The sequence below is a fragment of the Amblyomma maculatum genome, chromosome 3, assembly GCF_055883805.1.
Source record: "Amblyomma maculatum isolate TAMU_Amacu chromosome 3, ASM5588380v1, whole genome shotgun sequence".
Taxonomy (NCBI): domain Eukaryota; kingdom Metazoa; phylum Arthropoda; class Arachnida; order Ixodida; family Ixodidae; genus Amblyomma; species Amblyomma maculatum.
Window position 1 is genome coordinate 193,983,184 of NC_139346.1, and position 19,308 is coordinate 194,002,491.

At 47.6% G+C, this 19,308-nt stretch overlaps 1 protein-coding gene across 1 annotated transcript in view; it reads left to right on the top strand.

Annotated features, from left to right (window-relative positions):
• LOC146197317 (uncharacterized) overlaps window positions 1-19,308 on the top strand; it is a 54,173-nt gene that overhangs the window by 17,317 nt on the left and 17,548 nt on the right. The window contains exons 3-6 of the mRNA XM_084597163.1: window positions 6,322-6,380; window positions 7,513-7,685; window positions 10,211-10,351; window positions 11,360-11,522. Coding sequence (XP_084453289.1) covers window positions 6,322-6,380; window positions 7,513-7,685; window positions 10,211-10,351; window positions 11,360-11,522 — 536 coding nt within the window. The remainder of the gene's footprint in view (window positions 1-6,321; window positions 6,381-7,512; window positions 7,686-10,210; window positions 10,352-11,359; window positions 11,523-19,308) is intronic.

Below are 19,308 nucleotides of genomic sequence, written 5' to 3' on the forward strand. Positions count from 1 at the left end.
TGACATAGTGGCAACGAGCGTTCGGCTGCGCAGCTCCTGCACACTCCACTAAGAATTTAACGAGTTTATGGTATAGGGGAGCTCCTATACGAGGGCTACAGGCCACGGAAACGAATCATATAGATTCGGGCCCGCATAGCTGCAGGTGGTCGCATTTCGTGTACGTCAGTGCACTGACGCAACGATTCTTTGCAACGCACGCAAAATATTATTCGGGAATATTTTTAGGGAGAATTGAATTGAATTTATGCTCGAACGCTGTACAAATAAGCTCTCAATTTCAATACACTCAGCAACAGTCAAGGTTAGCATACGCAAAAGGCGCTTCACGGGCGCCTATCTTTTACTGCCGTGGCGAAAGGGGGTTGAAAAGGATGCGAAACCGCGGAAACCGCAATTGCAGCCCTCTAAGTGCTAACAGGTCCCGGGTGTGACATACTTGTTGCGAGACGGCGCCGCTCCCCTGCGGCGTCCTAATTCGGGATGTCACTTCCTTTCGATCCCAACGGCGCCCAACAAATTGACAACCGCTGGCCCCTGCTGCAAAGCCGGAAAAAGGGGGGCGCGAGCGTTATTATTTTTTTCGGGCCCTTTCCGGTAACCATGCATTTCCCGCCCCCGATCGTAAGTGGAGTTCTCCTTTCGAACGAGGAGGGCGAGGAAGAGCGAGATTTTTCTTTGAACCAAACACTCAGCTGCTGTTTGTAAGACGCGGTGCTTTGGAGGTCACGGCTGCTCATATAGGTGCCAAGGTTGCGAGGGTGCATGTTCCGATTAGTGTATGCTCGTTTCCGCATAAGAGCCACGCCCGCTTCCGCAGTAAAGTGCGTCGTGAAACGAGCAGTCCACGGGAATACAAGTCAGCAGATCCGCTTCGTTATCGGGCCCCGTTTGCATCGTCTTCTCATGCTCTTCAGCATCACAACGACATACTAGCTTCTCATGACACAACACTGCTTTATTTGCCCACACTATAGTTATTTCTACACGCCTAAAGTCTGTAGCCTGTTTTTTTCTTAGCTTTACGATGTAAATCGAGCGGCGGCTCGCGCCATTTGTTGCGGCATGTCGCCGATCGAAAGAATTTTCCAGTGAGCGCCGCATTACAGATAAGCAAATCGGAAATGTTCCTTGCTATTCGCTGAACTATTACTTCCGTAGCTTCTTTCTAACGACGCACCTGAACATTAGCTAAAAGGCATAAGGCAATGCGTACATTAGGCCCACCTTTATTTGAAGCGATGCGATTATGTGGCGGAGTGGTTGCGTGCTCGCCTCGCAGTTCGAAGGAACTCTGTTCGACTCTGCGGGTTTCCACAAAATTTTGGTTTCTTTACTTTCTTCTGAATTTCACGTTACAACCACAACGCCGACATCGGCTTTTCTGTGGCACAGGGCTCTTAAATTGCGAATGCGTTGAACAAGAACTCGACTGTACAGGTTGTCATGTAAGAACCTCCCAGTCTTTTCACCTTCGTTTGATGTGAACAACAGGCAGACACTTAAAGAGTGCGTTAAATAACTAGTATAGGGTGCTTTAATTAGCTTCAGAATAAGCCGATTACCTGACCATTGGACTGTAGCGGGGTTCTCAACGGCTTGTACTTCGTCTCACAAAATGTTTGCAGCACTGCGAAAGGCAGAGGCACCCCGGTCCAATCAGGATCACACGCACTACAATAGGCAATTGTGCTCTTACGCGCCTCTCACCACCCAAATTGGCGGGGGTGACAGTAGGAGCACAATTCTCTATTATATTGCGCAGGGGCCAAAGGCTCCTCTGCCTTCCTAAGTGCTGCAGATATATTGCGAGACGAAGTGCGTTTGGGACCAGTAGCTATACAGTTGCAGAACACACCCTGCCTGAGCCAATTAAGGGAGCAGGAAATAGCTAGGTTCTATAATAAAGATGTACTGCGGCAGTAGTAAGGACGCTGTTTTCCCTGGCAGAAGTTCTGCTTAACGTTATCGTTATGTAATGAGCAGATTCCAGGTACATTTGGGCTCGTCCTTAGATACGTGTCTGTAAAGTACCTGCCCCTTGTCAGCTTTCACTTACGAGGCAGAAACTTGGCGGTTAACGAGAACAAATTTGAAGAAGTAACACAAGTTGTCTTACTGGCACTCGTTTATGGGACAATAAGCTGGAGGCTGACAAAAAGAGTTTAACTCAACCCAAGGACAACGTAGCGAACTAAGGAGAGGAGAACGATAGGTATAACGTTAAGAAAAAAAAAAGTGTGTGTTTGTGTGCGTGTGTGTGGAGGGGGGGGGGGGAATGGGCTTGGTGAAGATATCCTAGTAGAAGTAAAGATCAATAAATGGGTATGGCAAGGCATGCAGTGGATTCCAAGAGGGGGCAAAACGTAGCGGGTGGCGGCAGATAGGTGGGCGGATGATATCAGGAAGTTTGCGGATATAAGTGGCCACAACCGGCGCAGGAGAGGGAGTTTTTTTGTTCTACTGTGGACAAAGTTATAGGCTGATAACGAAGTAGAAGACGTTTGTCGTACTGTTTAATTCTGAAAGCTAACTGCACCGCTTCTGAAACCCTATCAAGCCAAGAGTGCTTTTGTTTTTTTAAGAGGTAAGCTGCGCCGTCCCATTTGTGTTGATTTTGTCGAAGATAAAGTTGCTCCACGGAACGACGTTCATAGAGCTGAAGTGGCGGCTCACACGTAAAGCACACGGTACGTCCTTGCACCGAGTCGCCACGAGGCCAACTTCGGCTGAAACAATGTGAATAACGTCGAAAGGGGGTATATGAACAGTCCCGCCGGCGCAGACCCAGGGAAAAGAGAAACAGCGAACAGCCACCTCAGGGGGTCCCGGCGAAAAGAATGGATTCTTCGGTGCTGCTGCCGAGGCCTGTCTCGAAGATGCGAGTGCGCGGGAGGTTCATTGTGCGCGGTCTCTGCGCGCTGCCAGCGTGTGTGTGCGATGCGAAGGGGAGGGTGAGGGCAGCCCGCCGACAGGGCGGCTGGTGCGAGAATCGACGCAGTCCGGTTGACCCCTTCAGGCTCCCGGCCAGCACACGCACGCGCGGCCTTGCGGCAGCTGCGGCACACGCGCTTTGAGATGCCACCTCTAGCTCGCGCGCGCGCGCCGCCATATTTCACGGCCCTCCGCCGAGCGATGAACCCCCTGCTCGCCGGAAGAGCGCCTCCGGCAAGAACAGCGACGGCCGCGAGCTTGTTCCACGACGCGAGTAGCGGTGGCAGTTCCGCTGTAGGTTCCTTTTTTTTTTTTTTAAACTCTTGTGACGTATGTAGGAGTCATTTTGAACGCAATTACCCAATCACAAACGCGATTGCGAATTCTTCTTGAGGCCACTTTCTATTGTTCTCCAGCCTATAATTATTATAATTAGAACTTGCGTATGTACTTAATCATCGGCACAGAGGAAACTAACGTTAAAAAGAAAGAGACGCGTCCGCGCCCGGAATCAGTTCTTCCCTGATTGGGAACGACAGCAAGTACTATGCAACGCAACCCGATCACTCTGCTGATGAGGCAAACCAGGAAGCTGACACTGCCAGAAAGCATTTCGTATTTATGACGGACCTCGGAAATGGAAATTTAAAAGGATCCGCGCCAGCTTCGAGGTGGCCATAAATAAAGCTGCTGATGGTACACGAAAGAGCGGCGCCGAGATAAATGCGTATACCCCACGGGGGAGCTCAATGGCAGCCCGGCAAAGAGAGAAAAAAACTGCGACGCTCTTCTATATAAAACAGCTGCCTGGGGAACACTGCAGAGAACTAGCACTAACATTTTTTTGCAAAGCAGAATCACGTGCCGAGCCCCACCGGGGAACACGACCGAGAGGAAGGGTGTTCGTGAACCATTGAAGATGTTGATGCCAGTTACACCCGCCTTTGTCACTGTTTTGTTTCTCAGTCCGGTTATTGTCGCCGGTTATTGTCACTGTCGGTTAGTGTCACTGTCGCGGTCGAATCTATATGGGCAGGCGAAAGGCAAGAGCGCCGTGTGGAAGCCGCGGCAGATTGATGATCTCGAGAAAGCGAACGCGGCTGCTTGATAAATACCGCCGCGGTGTCAGCGCAGGAGCGCGCAAGGCGCGCGACCCAGAGACTGGTTCAGTGACCGCTCGCGGCTGCGATGATATTGCTTGGATTCGTGGCCTGTTGGGTTTGTGTTGGTGCGCGCCCGCTAGTTTTGCAAGCGCCATCGCGCATGCGCAAGAACCGCATATTAAAGTGTGCAATTTCAGTTAGTACAAATACCTCTAAAACGTGGTTTAACAGCGCGATTAACACGGTCAGGCAGGGTAGAAAACACAAGTCAGCCAGTTTTCCGCCCTCAGTTAGCACACATATCTAGGATATAGATCTATAGGAATATGTTGCCATCTTGGGTGCGTCCAGAACGAACAGGCAAGCGCAAAAGTAAGATATAACCGTTTTTTTTTTTTTTACTGGTGATTTCCACCAAACATGATGAAGGAGGTAAGGCAAAAAAAGCTGTGGACACATTTTGACTGGGGCCTTACCCCCTCAATGGCAAACAGCAGTAACAGAGCACACCGACTAGAAGTAACAAAGAATGACGAGGAGTAAAAAATAACAACAAATAAATAAATAAATAAATAAATAAATAAATAAATAAATAAATAAATAAATAAATAAATAAATAAATAAATAAATAAATAAATAAATAAATAAATAAATAAAATTTTCAAGTATACATCATTCAAGCATGTAAAGAAAAATGCTTCATCGATAAAGAAGGATAAAAGGAACAAAAGTACAACCGGGACGACTTTTTACAGATGCGAGATACAATAAGGAGAATGAAAAAGCATCGTTAACACAATCGGCAGCAATTAAAGATACATCAAAATGAAAAACACGCCATTCAAAGCAAACTGTTCAAAATCTTATTCTCTGAGAATCTAAAGTAATGACAAGGACCGGCAAAATAGGAACAGATACGTTAATAAGAACATGAACTTAAATAGGACATTAAAAATTGTTCGTTATGTATTCGTTTTAGATGTCTAACGTATATCAATATTTTGATCAAGGAAACCGTTGAGGAGAGTTGGTATGCGGTACTTTTTTGTTGCATAATTGGTGCGATAATACTGTATTTTCCGTTACAAAGGGTTCAGTGTATTATAACCTGTAGGTTCTTTGATTTGGAGATCACCATGGTTAATAAGAAAATGATTCTATCGCTGCTTTCCGCGAATCAAATTTCTACATAGCTGGTACCAGTATGTATCATTAACACTTAGTAATTTCAGGCTATTGAGCAAGTGTACTACCGGGGGATCATAGAGGGTTATAATGCGGACAGCTTTATTTTGGAGCCGAGGCAGTTTTATCTTGTTACTTAATGTGGTAGTGCGCCAAAACAAGAACGCTGTAATTTACATATGACATAAGCAGAGAACTGGTGATATTTCCCTGTGATATTTCTCTTGTCAGCCTATCAGTTATTTGTGCTAAATTCATTTCGTGCCAGCTCACAGCTATGAAGTCTGCAGTAAAATGAAGCCAAAACAGTAGCGGATGAGACGTGCAATCATAGGGCTTCACCGAATCGAGCCAGTCCAAGGGAGGGGGGTGGGGGAGTAAAATAGTTTATGAAAAGATGCGAAAGTTGCAAAATCATATCTCACCTGTCCACGTACGAATACGGAGCATCGGCCGTACGTCTGGTCCGCCGCGTGTCTGTTTGTGGTACAGAACTAGTATACAGTTGCCCGGACAATGACATGCACGTATGTCAAAGCGAAATGAAGCTGCTTGAATGTCTGCGACTTGATGTACAACGCGTCGGATGCCTATATTGGGCCATGTACACGGTAATCTACTCTTGGGGGGAATACACGAGCGCGTGGTCGCTCTTTCCGGAGCGCCATTATGTGTGAGCCGGCTGTGCGTCGAAACGAAGGGCCACACGAAACACCACCCTTCAGGTCCTTCTCTGTCCCCAGTGCTCCCCCAGTCAGTCGCACCGGGTGATCAAATAAAAAAGACATATTGTATTTGGCTTCGGAGTTGATATATAGGCCTTGGAATATTGAGCTATATGAGCATTACTTTTCAGCAACGAGGAAAAACAAAAAGGAACAATTATTTATTTTATTATATTCAAACTTGTACACTGCTTCGCAATAAACACTGATCTGCATAGGCGCATAGGTCTAATAATATAGGCGACTCCCCCATGATGTGGAGTAGAGAGTAATTACTCATTGCCATGCACCAAAGCGTAGTCATACGGCTACAAAGGAACACTATACAACTTCTTCAGAAGTTCGTAGTTGAAGAAAAATTCTTCCCGGTCCAGGGATCGAGCCCGGGAACGCCGCATTGACGGGGCAGTCGCTCCACCAACTGACCAGGACGGTCAGCAGATCAGGTGGCGAGAGCAAATTGATCAATAATCGAAATGAGAACAGTGTTGGCCGAATATCTATGGGAATCTTTCAAGGTGGACTAGATTTGTAATAAGGGAGTAATTCGATCCTTATTACAAATCTACTCCACTTTGGGGGATTACCCTATAGATATTCGACCAACCGCGTTCCCAGTTAGAGTTATCGGTCAATTCGCTCTCGCCCTAACATTTGATCTGCTGACCGTCCTGGTTAGCTCAGTTGGTGACGCGACTGTCCCAGAAAGGCTGTGGTCCTGCAGGGTTTGATTCGAGGAAAGGACAAATTCTTCTGTAAGTAAGTTTCTGAGAAAGCTTTACACCTTTTCTTTCGTATGGCTGCACTTGGGTGGATGTCAACGAGTAATTACTCCTTCATTACTGCTCTGCGTAACGAGAACCCTTGACAATACTACCTCATATATAATAAAATTAATCATTTACAACAATGGCGGTACATCAGATTGCGGTCTAACATCGTCAGAGTGACGTTTGCATTGCGACAGGCGTTCGGTTCACTCCGCCATGTTCATTTAGTTTGCTCCCTTTTCTATTAATGCGTACCGATGCAAGATGCTGTGAGATCACTTAGCGTGCTTTGATTATTTTGTACCAGTGTGCAAAAGGAGCTATGTTCGAGAGAACGCCATATGGGCAAGAGCTTGTAAAACGAGGCGTTGCTTAATTGTTTTACGAATTCACCATTGTGTGTCGTGAAACAACGAGTGAGTGCACCAATGTTGCTGTCTCGAATGAACACGAAATGACGTACTTCGATTATTCCCAATAGTATTTAAAATGAGACTGCGTATGACAGAACGCTATAGAGAAAAAAGGGCTTGTAAAACAAGGCGTTCAGCATTGCGTGTTGTGCAACAACGACCGAATGCACTAACGTTGATATTGCGCATGAGCATGACATGTCTCTTGAATCAAACTAAGGCACTCTTCAGTGTCTGAAAACAATATTTTGTTTACTTTAAGTTGAAACTGTTTTCGTTGTTTCATTGGCCCACTAACGCAACGTAGTTTAGAGCAATTTCGGCTGCTTCACAACTTTGTTTCTTTGATGACTGTGCGCAATTCACACCCGCGCCATTGCAGGTCAGGGTCGCGTCAATCAACTGGGCGGCGTGTTCATCAATGGTCGGCCGCTGCCAAACCACATCCGGCTGAAGATTGTTGAGATGGCCGCAGCGGGAGTGAGGCCCTGCGTCATATCCCGGCAGCTCCGAGTGTCCCACGGCTGTGTCTCCAAGATACTTAACCGCTACCAGGTGCGTTAATTGGCAGCTGCCATCTTTTTGACATTGGCCTTTCCTAAAGCATGCTTCACCGAAGCATGTTTCCCCGAATTATGATTTATTGAAACATTCTCCACTGAAATACCCTTTCGTCAGACACGTTTTCCTGAAACATGCTTTTCAAAGAATTACTCCCCAGATAGCGACTTTCTTGAGACCGTAGCTTCCATCGTGCAAGCTTCCCCAAAACCATGCTTCCCTCAGCTTCAGTGAGACGAGTTTCCGTAAGACGAGTTTCCGTAAGACGGGCTTCCGTAAGACGCTCCAGCTTTCGTAAGACGCGCTTTTCATACCGCATTTAATGATCCGATGTTATAGGTAAGCCGGGATCGTGGGGAGACTTGCTCACGGATAAAAGTCAATGAAAACGACGGAATCCAACGCGCAGCGCGAGAGAACAGAAATGTAACGCACGGATGTCCTCGACTGAGGCCATGGCATATATAGCTTGATCAAATTCTGCGGACAGAGAAGCTAATCTCATCGCCCTGCCGCGGGTTCGAATCCCGCTAGCTGCTATAAAGTATAATCTTTTTTAAAAAAAAATGTACAGCCCAATGGTTCGCTTGAACTGGGCTCGTTCTCAGAAGATCTATAGGCTCGTGAAGGATAAGAACTAGACTTTTCGTCACCTACGTGATTGTGAACGTTGGAGATGCACAACGAGCCCCGTTATGACTTAGAAGCAGGCTGTTTATTTCTGACAAGGGCTGTACGTTTATTTTGTAGCGTTACAAAGGTACCGTGCCCCAGAAAAGCCGGTGTATACCATCGTCGACGCCGCCGAGTTGGCCAGCGATAAATAATGACTGGGTGAAAGGATTTATGATGTCACAGCCCCATGATCTCGCAGCGAAATTTCGAACACCATGCTCATGTGACGTCATGCGTGAAATCAAAGCGATTAAAAATTCACATGAAATGCGAATTAAAGGTTGCCACATGTGTAGAATCATCTAATTTTATAGAGTAATTGATTTCGCTTAAGCAAAAAATGTATGCTTTGGCGGAATTCAAACCCAAGAGTTTTCTTTCGGAAACCACATGTGTACCATCAAGAACTTAGTGACAGCCACATATGCACGGATTACCAACTAGGCTACGCAAGGCACGCTTGTATATACAGGTCGGGAACAAACAGAAGCTTACGTGTATTTCGTTTGGTCTTTCACGTAAAGAGGTACTGTCTTTGCAAATGGTTTTAGAGCCCTATGGGTTTACTTCCGAGCCACATCGTGTGGCTCGTAATGCATTCATATATAGTGCTCGAAATATCCTGAAGATTTGGTGTTTTTTTTTTTTTGTCCTGCCATCACCAAGTTGAACGACTGTGATCAATACAAAGGGAGCGCTGTCACCGTCTATAGAAACAAAAAATAAGACTCCGGGCTCTAAACTTTTGACAAAGATTGCATATTACAACACACTCATGTGTATGTGCGCAATTAGAGAGGAGCACAGGCTCCCTATCATGTCATATCCTCAAGGCGGAGCTTATGTGCCCAACATTTTGTAGATATAGTTACGTCGCACTATCTTTTGACGACACTGTCACGATTCTGGTCAACATGCCCAGACGTGTCCAGCACTAAGGCTTCTCCTCAGTGCACTAAAGCAATGCAGCACAGCACCGGGGCTTGTAAAGGGGCATCAGGCGCTCGCCGACTACCGCTCGGCTGTAGGTCGTCGACCTCTGCAGGAGCCGCGGCATAACAACACCGTGCCTCGACCAATCAGTGAATTTTGTGCCTATCAAGGCCAGTCTCAACCGTTTTTTTTTTCATTAACGTGGGGTTTCGACCAGTAAGCGAATTTTATAACTAACTACGCCCGTTCTTTTGTATGTGTGTGTGTGTGGGGTGAGGCTATTATGCTACTACGTTATATACATGTAATCGTATGCGTTGCCTCATAAAAAATAGCGTTATAAACAAGGGAAAATAAAGAATAAAATATGAAGTGCGCACATATCTTGCTTCGTTTCTTTTTTTACTTTGTAAGCACCTGCAGCGCTAATCTTTTTTTTTTTTCTTTAGTGATGCAATAAAACCAACTAGTCCCACTTTCCAGCTTCTGTACATTGTCGCCTAAGCGTCACAAAGATACGCGGCGGTCCTCCTTCAGCATGGGTCATTATTTTCTACCGCAGGAAAACAAGACAAAAGTAAGCGTACGTGCACTTGCCGTCAACGCGACTTCGAGGAAAAAATTAATTTTTTTACTACCAGAATGCATGGCTGAAAATTTGGTGGTGCACTCAGCATTAAGCTATACATATGTTTCAGACTGAGTGCAAATGTCAGTAATGATATTTGTTTTTCAATAATATCAAGTTCTACAAACCCTAGATTGTGTGTGTACAAGACAACTTTCCTCTTAATTCGCGTGAACTGGGAGAAAAAATTGAAGCAAATCTGCAGCGAGCAACCAGCCCAGTTTTTCTCTATGTTCTGTGTCTTCGTAAGAAGTACCGAGGACTGTGAATTCCGTGTCCACAGGAGACTGGTAGTATCCGACCGGGCGTCATAGGCGGCAGCAAGCCTCGGGTGGCGACCCCTGACGTTGAACAGAAGATCGAGGAGTACAAGAGGATCAACCCGAGCATCTTCTCGTGGGAGATTCGGGACAGGCTTATCAAGGTACGCGCGCATACATGCATGCCTGCCGCATGCGGCATGCAAGACGGCTATCATGGAGTCCTTTTCGTTCTTGTCATGAGTTCGAATCGAGCAGCGGGAAGAAAAATATTAAATGAAAATTTCTCGACAGTGGCTACATGATTATCTCCCTGACAGACATCGGAGTAGTAGAGAGGGAGAGAGAGAGAGAGAGAGAGAGAGAGAGAGAGAGAGAGAGAGAGAGAGAGAGAGAGAACTTTTACTGAAAAAAAGAAATTAAGTTCGCCTCAACGCCCCTTTAACTAGTCACTACTAACTATTTAAATTTACCTATTTCACGCTGACAAAATGGTGCTGCGTACGCCCTTCCTCGGGTTCAACTTAGCACAGAAGAAATTTGACGATGCAGGCTAACAGTACTTTTCGTGTCATGCGGGACTGCATTTGCTGCAGCTTCAATAAAGGCACGCAGCGCCAATAAAACATAAGCGTTGTGTCTCGATGTGGCAGTCAAATGCTACGAGTCTGTTGTTTATTTCATGCCATTTCCATTTATGTTCTATAGAAGCGAGATGTTTAAAATCGCTGTATGCACTGCTATAGATCGATAGATAAAGAAAATGTAACGGTGTGGGCACTAAATTTTTGTAACCGCTTGTCTTAATTTGAAATCACTTGAGAAATCAGACGATAAATTTGACAGTTTGACTCTCAGTCGATGATCGAATGAGTCGAATTAGTCACAAACAATTCTATTATCAGTCGATCGACCAGATCAGCCGATATAGATCAGGCCATCAGTCGATAAATCGCTCACTATGTTGGCCAGTCGGTCGATAAGACCTTCAGTCGCCCGGATACAAAATACAATTTTTTGTCTGGGCATCTGCACCTGTCACAATTTATTAAAAATTTATGACATTATTGAGGCACCATGAGCATGGTAATCGCTGAGAATAACTCAGCTGGCTTCCCACTGCATCTCGCGTCCGCGCGTGGCCCCAGCTCCATCCCCCCGCTACCCCGCAGGACGGAGTGTGCGACAAGAGCTCGGCGCCTAGCGTGAGCTCCATCAGCCGAGTGCTGCGGGGAAGCCGGTGTGGCGGAAGCTCCGACGACTCATCGCAGCGAGGAGGCAGCGACGGAGAGTGCGCCAAGAAGGCCGACCACAGCATCGACGGAATACTCGGAGGTAAGGGACTCACTGGCGTCTGTATACAACTGTTGAGACGCTAATTGTGCACGCCGTTGTAGAAGTCACGGAAGACATGTGTCTGCAGAACATAGTTGCTTGTCGAGAGACTTCGTGGTTACGAAAATGTAGCAGCGCTCTCGCACCATGTGTGATAGTCCCCCGTGAATCATTGATCTGAGAAATGAGGTCTATTTAGCCTGTGAAAGAAAATCTGGCGATCGAAGTAATATTTCATTTACCATTCCTACGTATACGTTGTGACCTTGTTCAAACTAGCGCCCACTGATTCAAACTTCTGACGTTCACACTGAAAAGGAGCATGTGCCGCCGCTTTGTAGTTAATCGGTCTGTAGACTGATCCGTACAAATATTCGTTGTCGAGTGTCGACTCATGCAGTTGACTCGAAACACCGCCCAGTGATGGCACCCAAATTTCGAGATCTTTTCAAGCTTATAACAGCTGCTTTTTTTTTTCGATTTAGAGTGGTCTTAATGTCATTACAATGCTTTATAGTCTATTGATACGGATAAACATCAATGTGTCCTCAGTGGCTCGCCATAGTCAGTGCTTGGATCCGCAGCGCACGTGGCATCCGCAGTCATCCTGCATCTTGCAGCACATCCTAAAACATATTCTAACTGAACATCCGCCAAATGCAACGATAACGGCGAAAGGCAGATAGCTGAAAAACTTGATACCATCTATTCATTGACCACTAACCATTCATAACCCAAGTTATGATTTGCAAAATTCGCGAGCTACATACACTATTTACAGTCCACGCCCAAATGCTTGGATTACGTTTACGTCTGAGTGCAGGCATATTGTAAACAAATTTAAGGAGCGCGTTCAGTGAAATTCACTTTGAAGGCATGTAAGAAGTCTCACTTACTGACTAACGCACGTACAATACAAAAACACATTAATTTGCTGCTTGTTAGCATCTGCTAATACGAGAGGGAGACGGCATACGTTCTTTGTTCCCGCGTAATCTGTTCTTTATCCGCCTCAAAAATCGTGCGCGATTGAGAAAGAGCGTCTCCTTTTCGTTTCCTGCAGTACAAGATGCCTAAACGAGGAAGCGTTCAACGTAGCTAATCACTTGGGGTAACGGCTCACGCACAAAGGATAAGAAGATAAAGGAGGCGGGATCGAAAACCCATCGTCTTGACGCCGACTAAGAACCCCCTCCGTGTAATCGAGGGCCGCTAGCTGGGAAGGGCGCGAAAGAAGCCATAACCAATACGTGGTGACGACACGCAGCAGGAAGCTCCAAATCATGCGGAGAGAAAGAGTCCTATAGTAGAACGCGCGTCCGCACCGCAGAGAAAGATGCGCGCCGAACAACTCTGAAACCGCGCGCGCGCGCATAACGAACACCGCGCGGAACTCCGAGGCGAAGAAATCCAGTTGGGCATAGTCGCAAACCCCGCGTGTCCGAATCACGCTTGAAGCGTCTCCAAATAGATTTACCGTAAGTTTCGCCGCATCTTCCAGATTCGCAGCAGCATCGTTCACAGGGGAGATGAGGGAAAGGAGAAATCGATGCCTAATGCGTGCACGCAGCATAAAAAGAGCTTCTAAACCGGCGTGGATCCGAGCTTAGAGGGCGAAGCTAAAAAGAAAAATAAAATATACGAAAACGCGAGACGAAACTTCAGAGTCAACCAGCGGGTCATACGCTGCTAGATTTTTATGAGCGGCGATGCTTGGTGAGACCAGGAGACAATACGCTGGAAACGATGTGGCAGCTCAAAAAGAAAAAAAAAAGTAAGGAAGCATCGCCTCTGCCACGGTTTCTGCTCAGCTTGCCGGCTCTGGCAAGGGAACGCGTGGGGGGCTCATAGCACATGTACAGAAAAATGCTTCGGATGGGATCGACCGTAAATAGAAGATTGGACGCGCTTAAACGTCGCGCTACTGAAGGGAAAGGCACGGAACCTCTATGTGCTTCGCTGAATAGCAGAAAGGCCGCGTGGCGAAGCCAGCGTGATTTAACAAGTAAAATGAAAGAACGAGAGGTGGAGACGTGCAGGCAGGAAGCGCTTGAACGTCTCATATCAGACTCTAACAACGTACGGACCGGGTCGTCGTGGAGCGAACAGATGCTGCACGCACACCCTATATACGCCTGTGGGGATGGCACGGTAGCATATACGGAACGGCTTCGCGTATAACGACTAAAAATGAAGCGTGGGGAAAAGAAGGGAACGTTAACGATGAGCGTAGTGGGAAAGGGGAGATAAAAAGGCAGGAAAGAAACGAAGAGAAAAGAAAGCGTCATTGGTGAGTGGCGGTGTGGCCCGAGCGGCATGAAGTCAAGTCATGGAGGAAGCCAGACAGGCTTGGGAATACGCGGCTGGCAGTGGTGGGGGTAGACACAGGAGAGACAGGGGGCGACGCGACGTATGTAGCCGCGCCGGGCACATCTGCGAGATTCGGCACACACCATCTCCGCTGAATTCAGAGGCGGCCGGGAGCGCAATCGGCTATAGCGAATCGCGTTCCCTAGCGAACGCGTGAATACGACGAACGCGGCGCCGGTCCGTTCGTTGGCCGGGAGAGGAGAGAAAGAGTGAAGAAGAAAGGAAGAGGGAAGGAAAGAATCGTGGCTAGTCCCGCCGTGGGGAAGAAGTGAGGGCAGGACGGGGAAGAGATGAAGGAAAGAGAGCATGCGCGAAATAAGAGGAGCTACCAGGGAGGGCCGTTCCGCCTGATTATATGAACGAACGGGGCGCAGTGCTGTGTATCGGCTCTGGACGCTTACATGAAAGGAGCCACCCCCCAAAATAAACGCTTTAACGCACGGGAGGTCGCGGCCCACTGTTTGAAACGTTGAGCTGCGCCATGTCGTCTGCTCGAGCGGCGGCTGAATAGCAGTCAACATCGACGCCACACCTCCGCGATCTGTCCGCCAGCCATCTTTGTCGACGACACGTTTCACGAGAAATCAGTCCCGAATTTTCTTGCCACGTCTGGTCCGAGAGAGAAAGGAGAAAAAGCTTCACTTTCCGTAGCAAAAGTGGCGGGTACGGCGACGGTGGCAAACTCCCCCGTGTCTGGCACAAGACCGTGGACGTGCTCTGGCGAAGCCGGCAGGCATCGTCATCCGTGTGAGGGTCATTGAGCGCGTATAGTGGGCACGGTCGCTTGGCGTGGGTAAGATCGCTTGGCCGCACACCAACGGTGTGGGTACGGCTAGACGACACACAGCGACCGGTTATCCACGGCACGGCTTTGTTTCCTTTTCTGGATCACGTTTGGGGAACGAGCTACTCTCGCGTAACAGGGAGGAAGAAGCGATTTGGCACGCGAGCTGATTGAGCCACGTTCTAGAAAGGCAGGGAGAGGGTGTTCGACAGCTGTCTGTTTTCTTTTTGTTCGTCGTTTCCAATCCCCCGGTTGACGGTTTCTCCGTTATTTCTCGATTCTTTGTTGAATGTTCTCAAAGTTAATGCGAAATTCCAGCCCATTTAGTTTGTCACATCGGCTTAACATCGCCTCATGCAATACGCTATACTGAAACTGACTTCCATTTCTACTTTGTTTTGCCGGTCAACGGTGCCTGCAGTTCGTGTCACAGCGCATTCAGCGACGCTCAAAACAAAATAATTTGCGACCTTCCCCAACATCAATGGCGCTACAAAGCTTCGACAAGGAGTCCCATGTTGTAAAACACTCGGCGAAAGCAGTTAACGCGTCCAGAAAGAACAGAGGCGAACGCAGATCGCCGCTACTGATACACGTGCGCATTGCTGTGGTATCTCCTCCGTTATTTACGGCGCGAGCCACATGGGATTCACGCTGGGCGCAACATATATACATCCTCGCGTGCCCCCGTGCCGGTAATGGGTCGTAAGTTAGGCGCATCGGCTTCAAAGGGATTCGCCGAGAGACGCGCCACCAGGTGAAGTCGTCGCGCACTGTTGCAGCTCGTAAATATACTCCGCCAGCGAGCCGCGCGATATGGGATTATGGCGCCTCCGTCGGTCTCCGTGCAGTTATGCGGGAAGCTGTTGCGTATAGCCTGAGGCCGCATCACCGCTGACACACGCTATACGCGCCAGGGTGAGTGGATATATGAAAGGAATCCCATGGGGGGTACATACAGTGTTGCTGGCTCGTTTGCGGAACCTCTCGGGTCGTAATGTACTCATCTATGCACGCTATGACCACGCGCGGCGAGATGACTGCTGGTTATTTTGAAGCATGCAGATTACACATTCATCCTCCATCTCGTTAGGGAGTTGCAGCGCTGAGCAGCTGTAGCGGTAACCGTGGCGATGAGGTTAGCGAGCACGGTGACTTATAGATATGGTTTCAACCGTGGCATGGGCTGTGACTGCCCGTTTGCTGCTTTCACACATAATATGTATACGGGCGGATTCATGGATCCCCCTTGGAAGGTATGGTAGTTTTTTTTTCTCGAAAAACTGTGGTTTCTCTAAAATTTTTGCTTAATAATTTCTCATTATAACTTCAAATTTCCAACCTCCTCGATTAAAATAGTATGTGATCAAGCGTGCAGACAAAATTATGAAACATCTTCGATGCCAGCCCCAAGTTTCTTCGAAACATTATGATGACCAAGTCTTCGCTTCATCTTCAGTTTTGCTAAACACGTTTTTATGACTGCATGTTAGAGAAATCGCGTACAGAAAACGCAGATGAAAAAATTCTGCACTGCAATGGATGGAGCAAAGTGAATGAGCGTTTAGGAGCGAAGAAGTCGGGACTAGAAAGTTCAGATACCTTACAGACTATGGAATATTACATTCAAGCACAAAAAGTGCCGTCATCATATACCAGCTGAGTCATGAGAAGCCACGACGTGCCTTCGCACCATGATTCGAGTTAGTTGTGAACACGAAACAGAGCTAGCTTAGTCTCGATCTCTGCCGCCATCAGTATATGCGCTATCAGTGTTAGGCTAGGATGAATTTAGTAAATGGCCCCAAAATATAGTTTTAAATGTGGAGATAGGGTGACGCGTTCATGTACTGTAAAAAGAGACAAAAAACAAAGAAGCATGTATATCTAGCACCATCAAGCAGCTAGCTCTCCTACGTATGTATGAAAGTTTAACGACAACAACAAAAACTTCTATTTGCAGGTGCTTTATATCGTCAGCGGAAGCCAAAAGCTGACAAATAATTGAATAGAATCGATTTTCGGGCCCGATGGCTCCAGCGGCGACGTTACAGTCGGGGAATTCTCCATTTTCCCGAAAATTTCTTTCTTAAGAAACTCTGAGGAGCAAAATTTGATGAGGAAAATTTAACGCGGTAGCAAAAATTTTAGCCGTTTTAACCGTAACTGTTCGAGGTTTTAAGCTTGTGCAGGGAAAAGAGATCAAAAGTTGGGAATTTTGGCTCTGAGGGAATTTTCAGCTAAAGCAGAGAGAACCATGCATGTGGACTTCAAGTCGCATCAGGGCCAAACTAGGTGCTTCATTTCATACAAGGAGTTTATTAATGGGCATCTTCGACACTGCGGTGAACTGATGTGTTCAGAATTTCAGGCTCAGATGACTACGAATAACATCATCAGTGCAATGCGCGCCAGTTCTGTTGCTCCGTTACGAGAAAGAACGACAACAATCAGTCGTACCACCCTGCACGGCCGCGGACCGTGCGCAACATTTTAATTATTTTCTTTTAGAAGTTTACCGTTTACTCAAGCCAAGTGATAGCAGCTTGGTTTCGTGCACACCTGTATTCTTCGGTTGCCAGTGGTTCACTATATACGGCATGCCAGCTGCACTATAGTTTTATACCCATACAGACGTGACAAGATACGTGTATATACATGAGGCCGTGCAAACCTTGTGGAACTCTTCGGTTGCATGTGTATACATCCGGAAACAAGTGGCGAGCGACTATTTCGCTGTTCTCCAGTTCAGTCAGCTTTTGTTAACTGTGTGTAACTTACGCGAGGCCGTCTGTGAGCAGCTATTACTTGCAGTTTTTATTTTTAAATGCGCGAACATATTTAAGAAAAAATAAAAAAAAAGGGACTTGTCAAGACGTTTTTAAGACACCTTAGACCTACGGCTGCGTAACGCCATGCTTTACGGCGCCCTGGTTTCTCTTGTGCCCAGAGATTACAAATATGTTCGCTGGCACGACGTAGCGCCGAGTGTTACTTTTTCCATCCTTTGCAGGGCGAACTAATCCGTCGTTATGATGCCGTCAGCTGTATATTCCGCCATTCACGAGCAGTTTCCCACTATGCTTGAGCGACCATCGGAACGCCGCCACGGCTTCGTCTCGGAGGCTTTCACACTGGATCTCTGACACTGTTTGCGGGCAACCGCGCGTCTCAACGGCATAAGGCAAAGCGAGCACATGTCCTTTCTCTCGGCCACGTATACGCCCACACACCCGCGGTCGCACCTGGAAGTCGTCCATGCGGATTTCGTCACTTTTTTACGGTCCGCTCGGCTCTCCCGGCGCGCACTGTTTGTCGCCGAGACACGAACGCGGTATCTTTGTGTACACGCGGTTTTCACGATGCACGCAAAGGAGAAACGACCGGTGGTGCAGCGCGTAATCCGAGAAAATCGTTTGCGAAATCGTTCGACGGGATCAGGGCAACGCGTAAATGTCAGGACTCGGCACGTATTTTTCTACGAGATCTATACGTGCTCACAACCTGCTCTGTCGCGTCGTGGTTAAGGTCGTTCAGAGAGCCATGCGTACGCGGTTTCGCGGCTCTGAGTTTCCGCTCTTTATCCTCACGCGCCGTTGTGTATGCGTCGGGACATGGTGAGGAAAAAAAGGAGATGTACAACCATGTAATCCTAGTCTCGCTCCGTTTGAGAGGCTCTCTTCTTAAACTTTAACTCGGTTGAAAAAATGCAGGTAAAAAAAAAGATAAGCGCCCGAAGCGATTTTCACTTGGCATGCATTTTACTGTGGACCATTAATTAACTCCTCTGAAGCAGCAATGAAGCACATAATTCCACAGGCGTGCGTTCTTTATTTTGCAAATAAGCCAAACAGCCTTATAAAGTTTTTAGCCCTCACCTGGCAACACTGGCCTAAATCAAGAGCAATACAAAACTGCACTTCTCCCTTCTGCACAAATGGCCGCGAAAAAGAAAAAAAAAAAAAAAACTGCCCGCCTGACTGCCCATACCGTGACGCTCGCTCGTCACGGCGAGCGTAGGCCGATAAAACGACCCGTTAACAGGCGTGTTACACGCAGTAAAAACATTCGATGAAAAGCCGCAACGCCATAACATCTGACAAGGTGTCCTCTTCCCACTGTGCCCGAGCCACACTATGAACGGAGAACGAGAACAGATCAGTTTTTACTGCCCTCCGGCCGTCCTCCCTTCGTCACAGACCTCGCAATCCGCTTGCATCCGAAGGCGCTCGGTAGGCGGGAGGGAGAGCCGAAACGTTCTGTCAGCGCCCGCACAGCACCCAGTCAGTTTTACGATCGCGGCACCCAGATACACCGACGGGCACCCACACGTGGGAGACTCTTTTACGAGGCTCCGGGAAGGCGCGCATAGATTTCCAGAACAGTCAACAAACTTGCATTGCGGCGCATTCACGTCTTGGAGTGATGCGCGAAACCAGCGAGTACACATACCGCAGTTATAACGACTCGGCAGTTTTGTTTAACGGCTCGTATAATCTTTTTCGCTCAAACGCGTTTAAAAGCACCGAAACCATTTCGTAGCTGCTCTCATGCAGCGCTGCCGGTATGCCAAGCTTGCGTCAGGAAAACGAGGTTGAGAAAGATCAAGGGAAAAGGCGGCCTTGCGGCCAC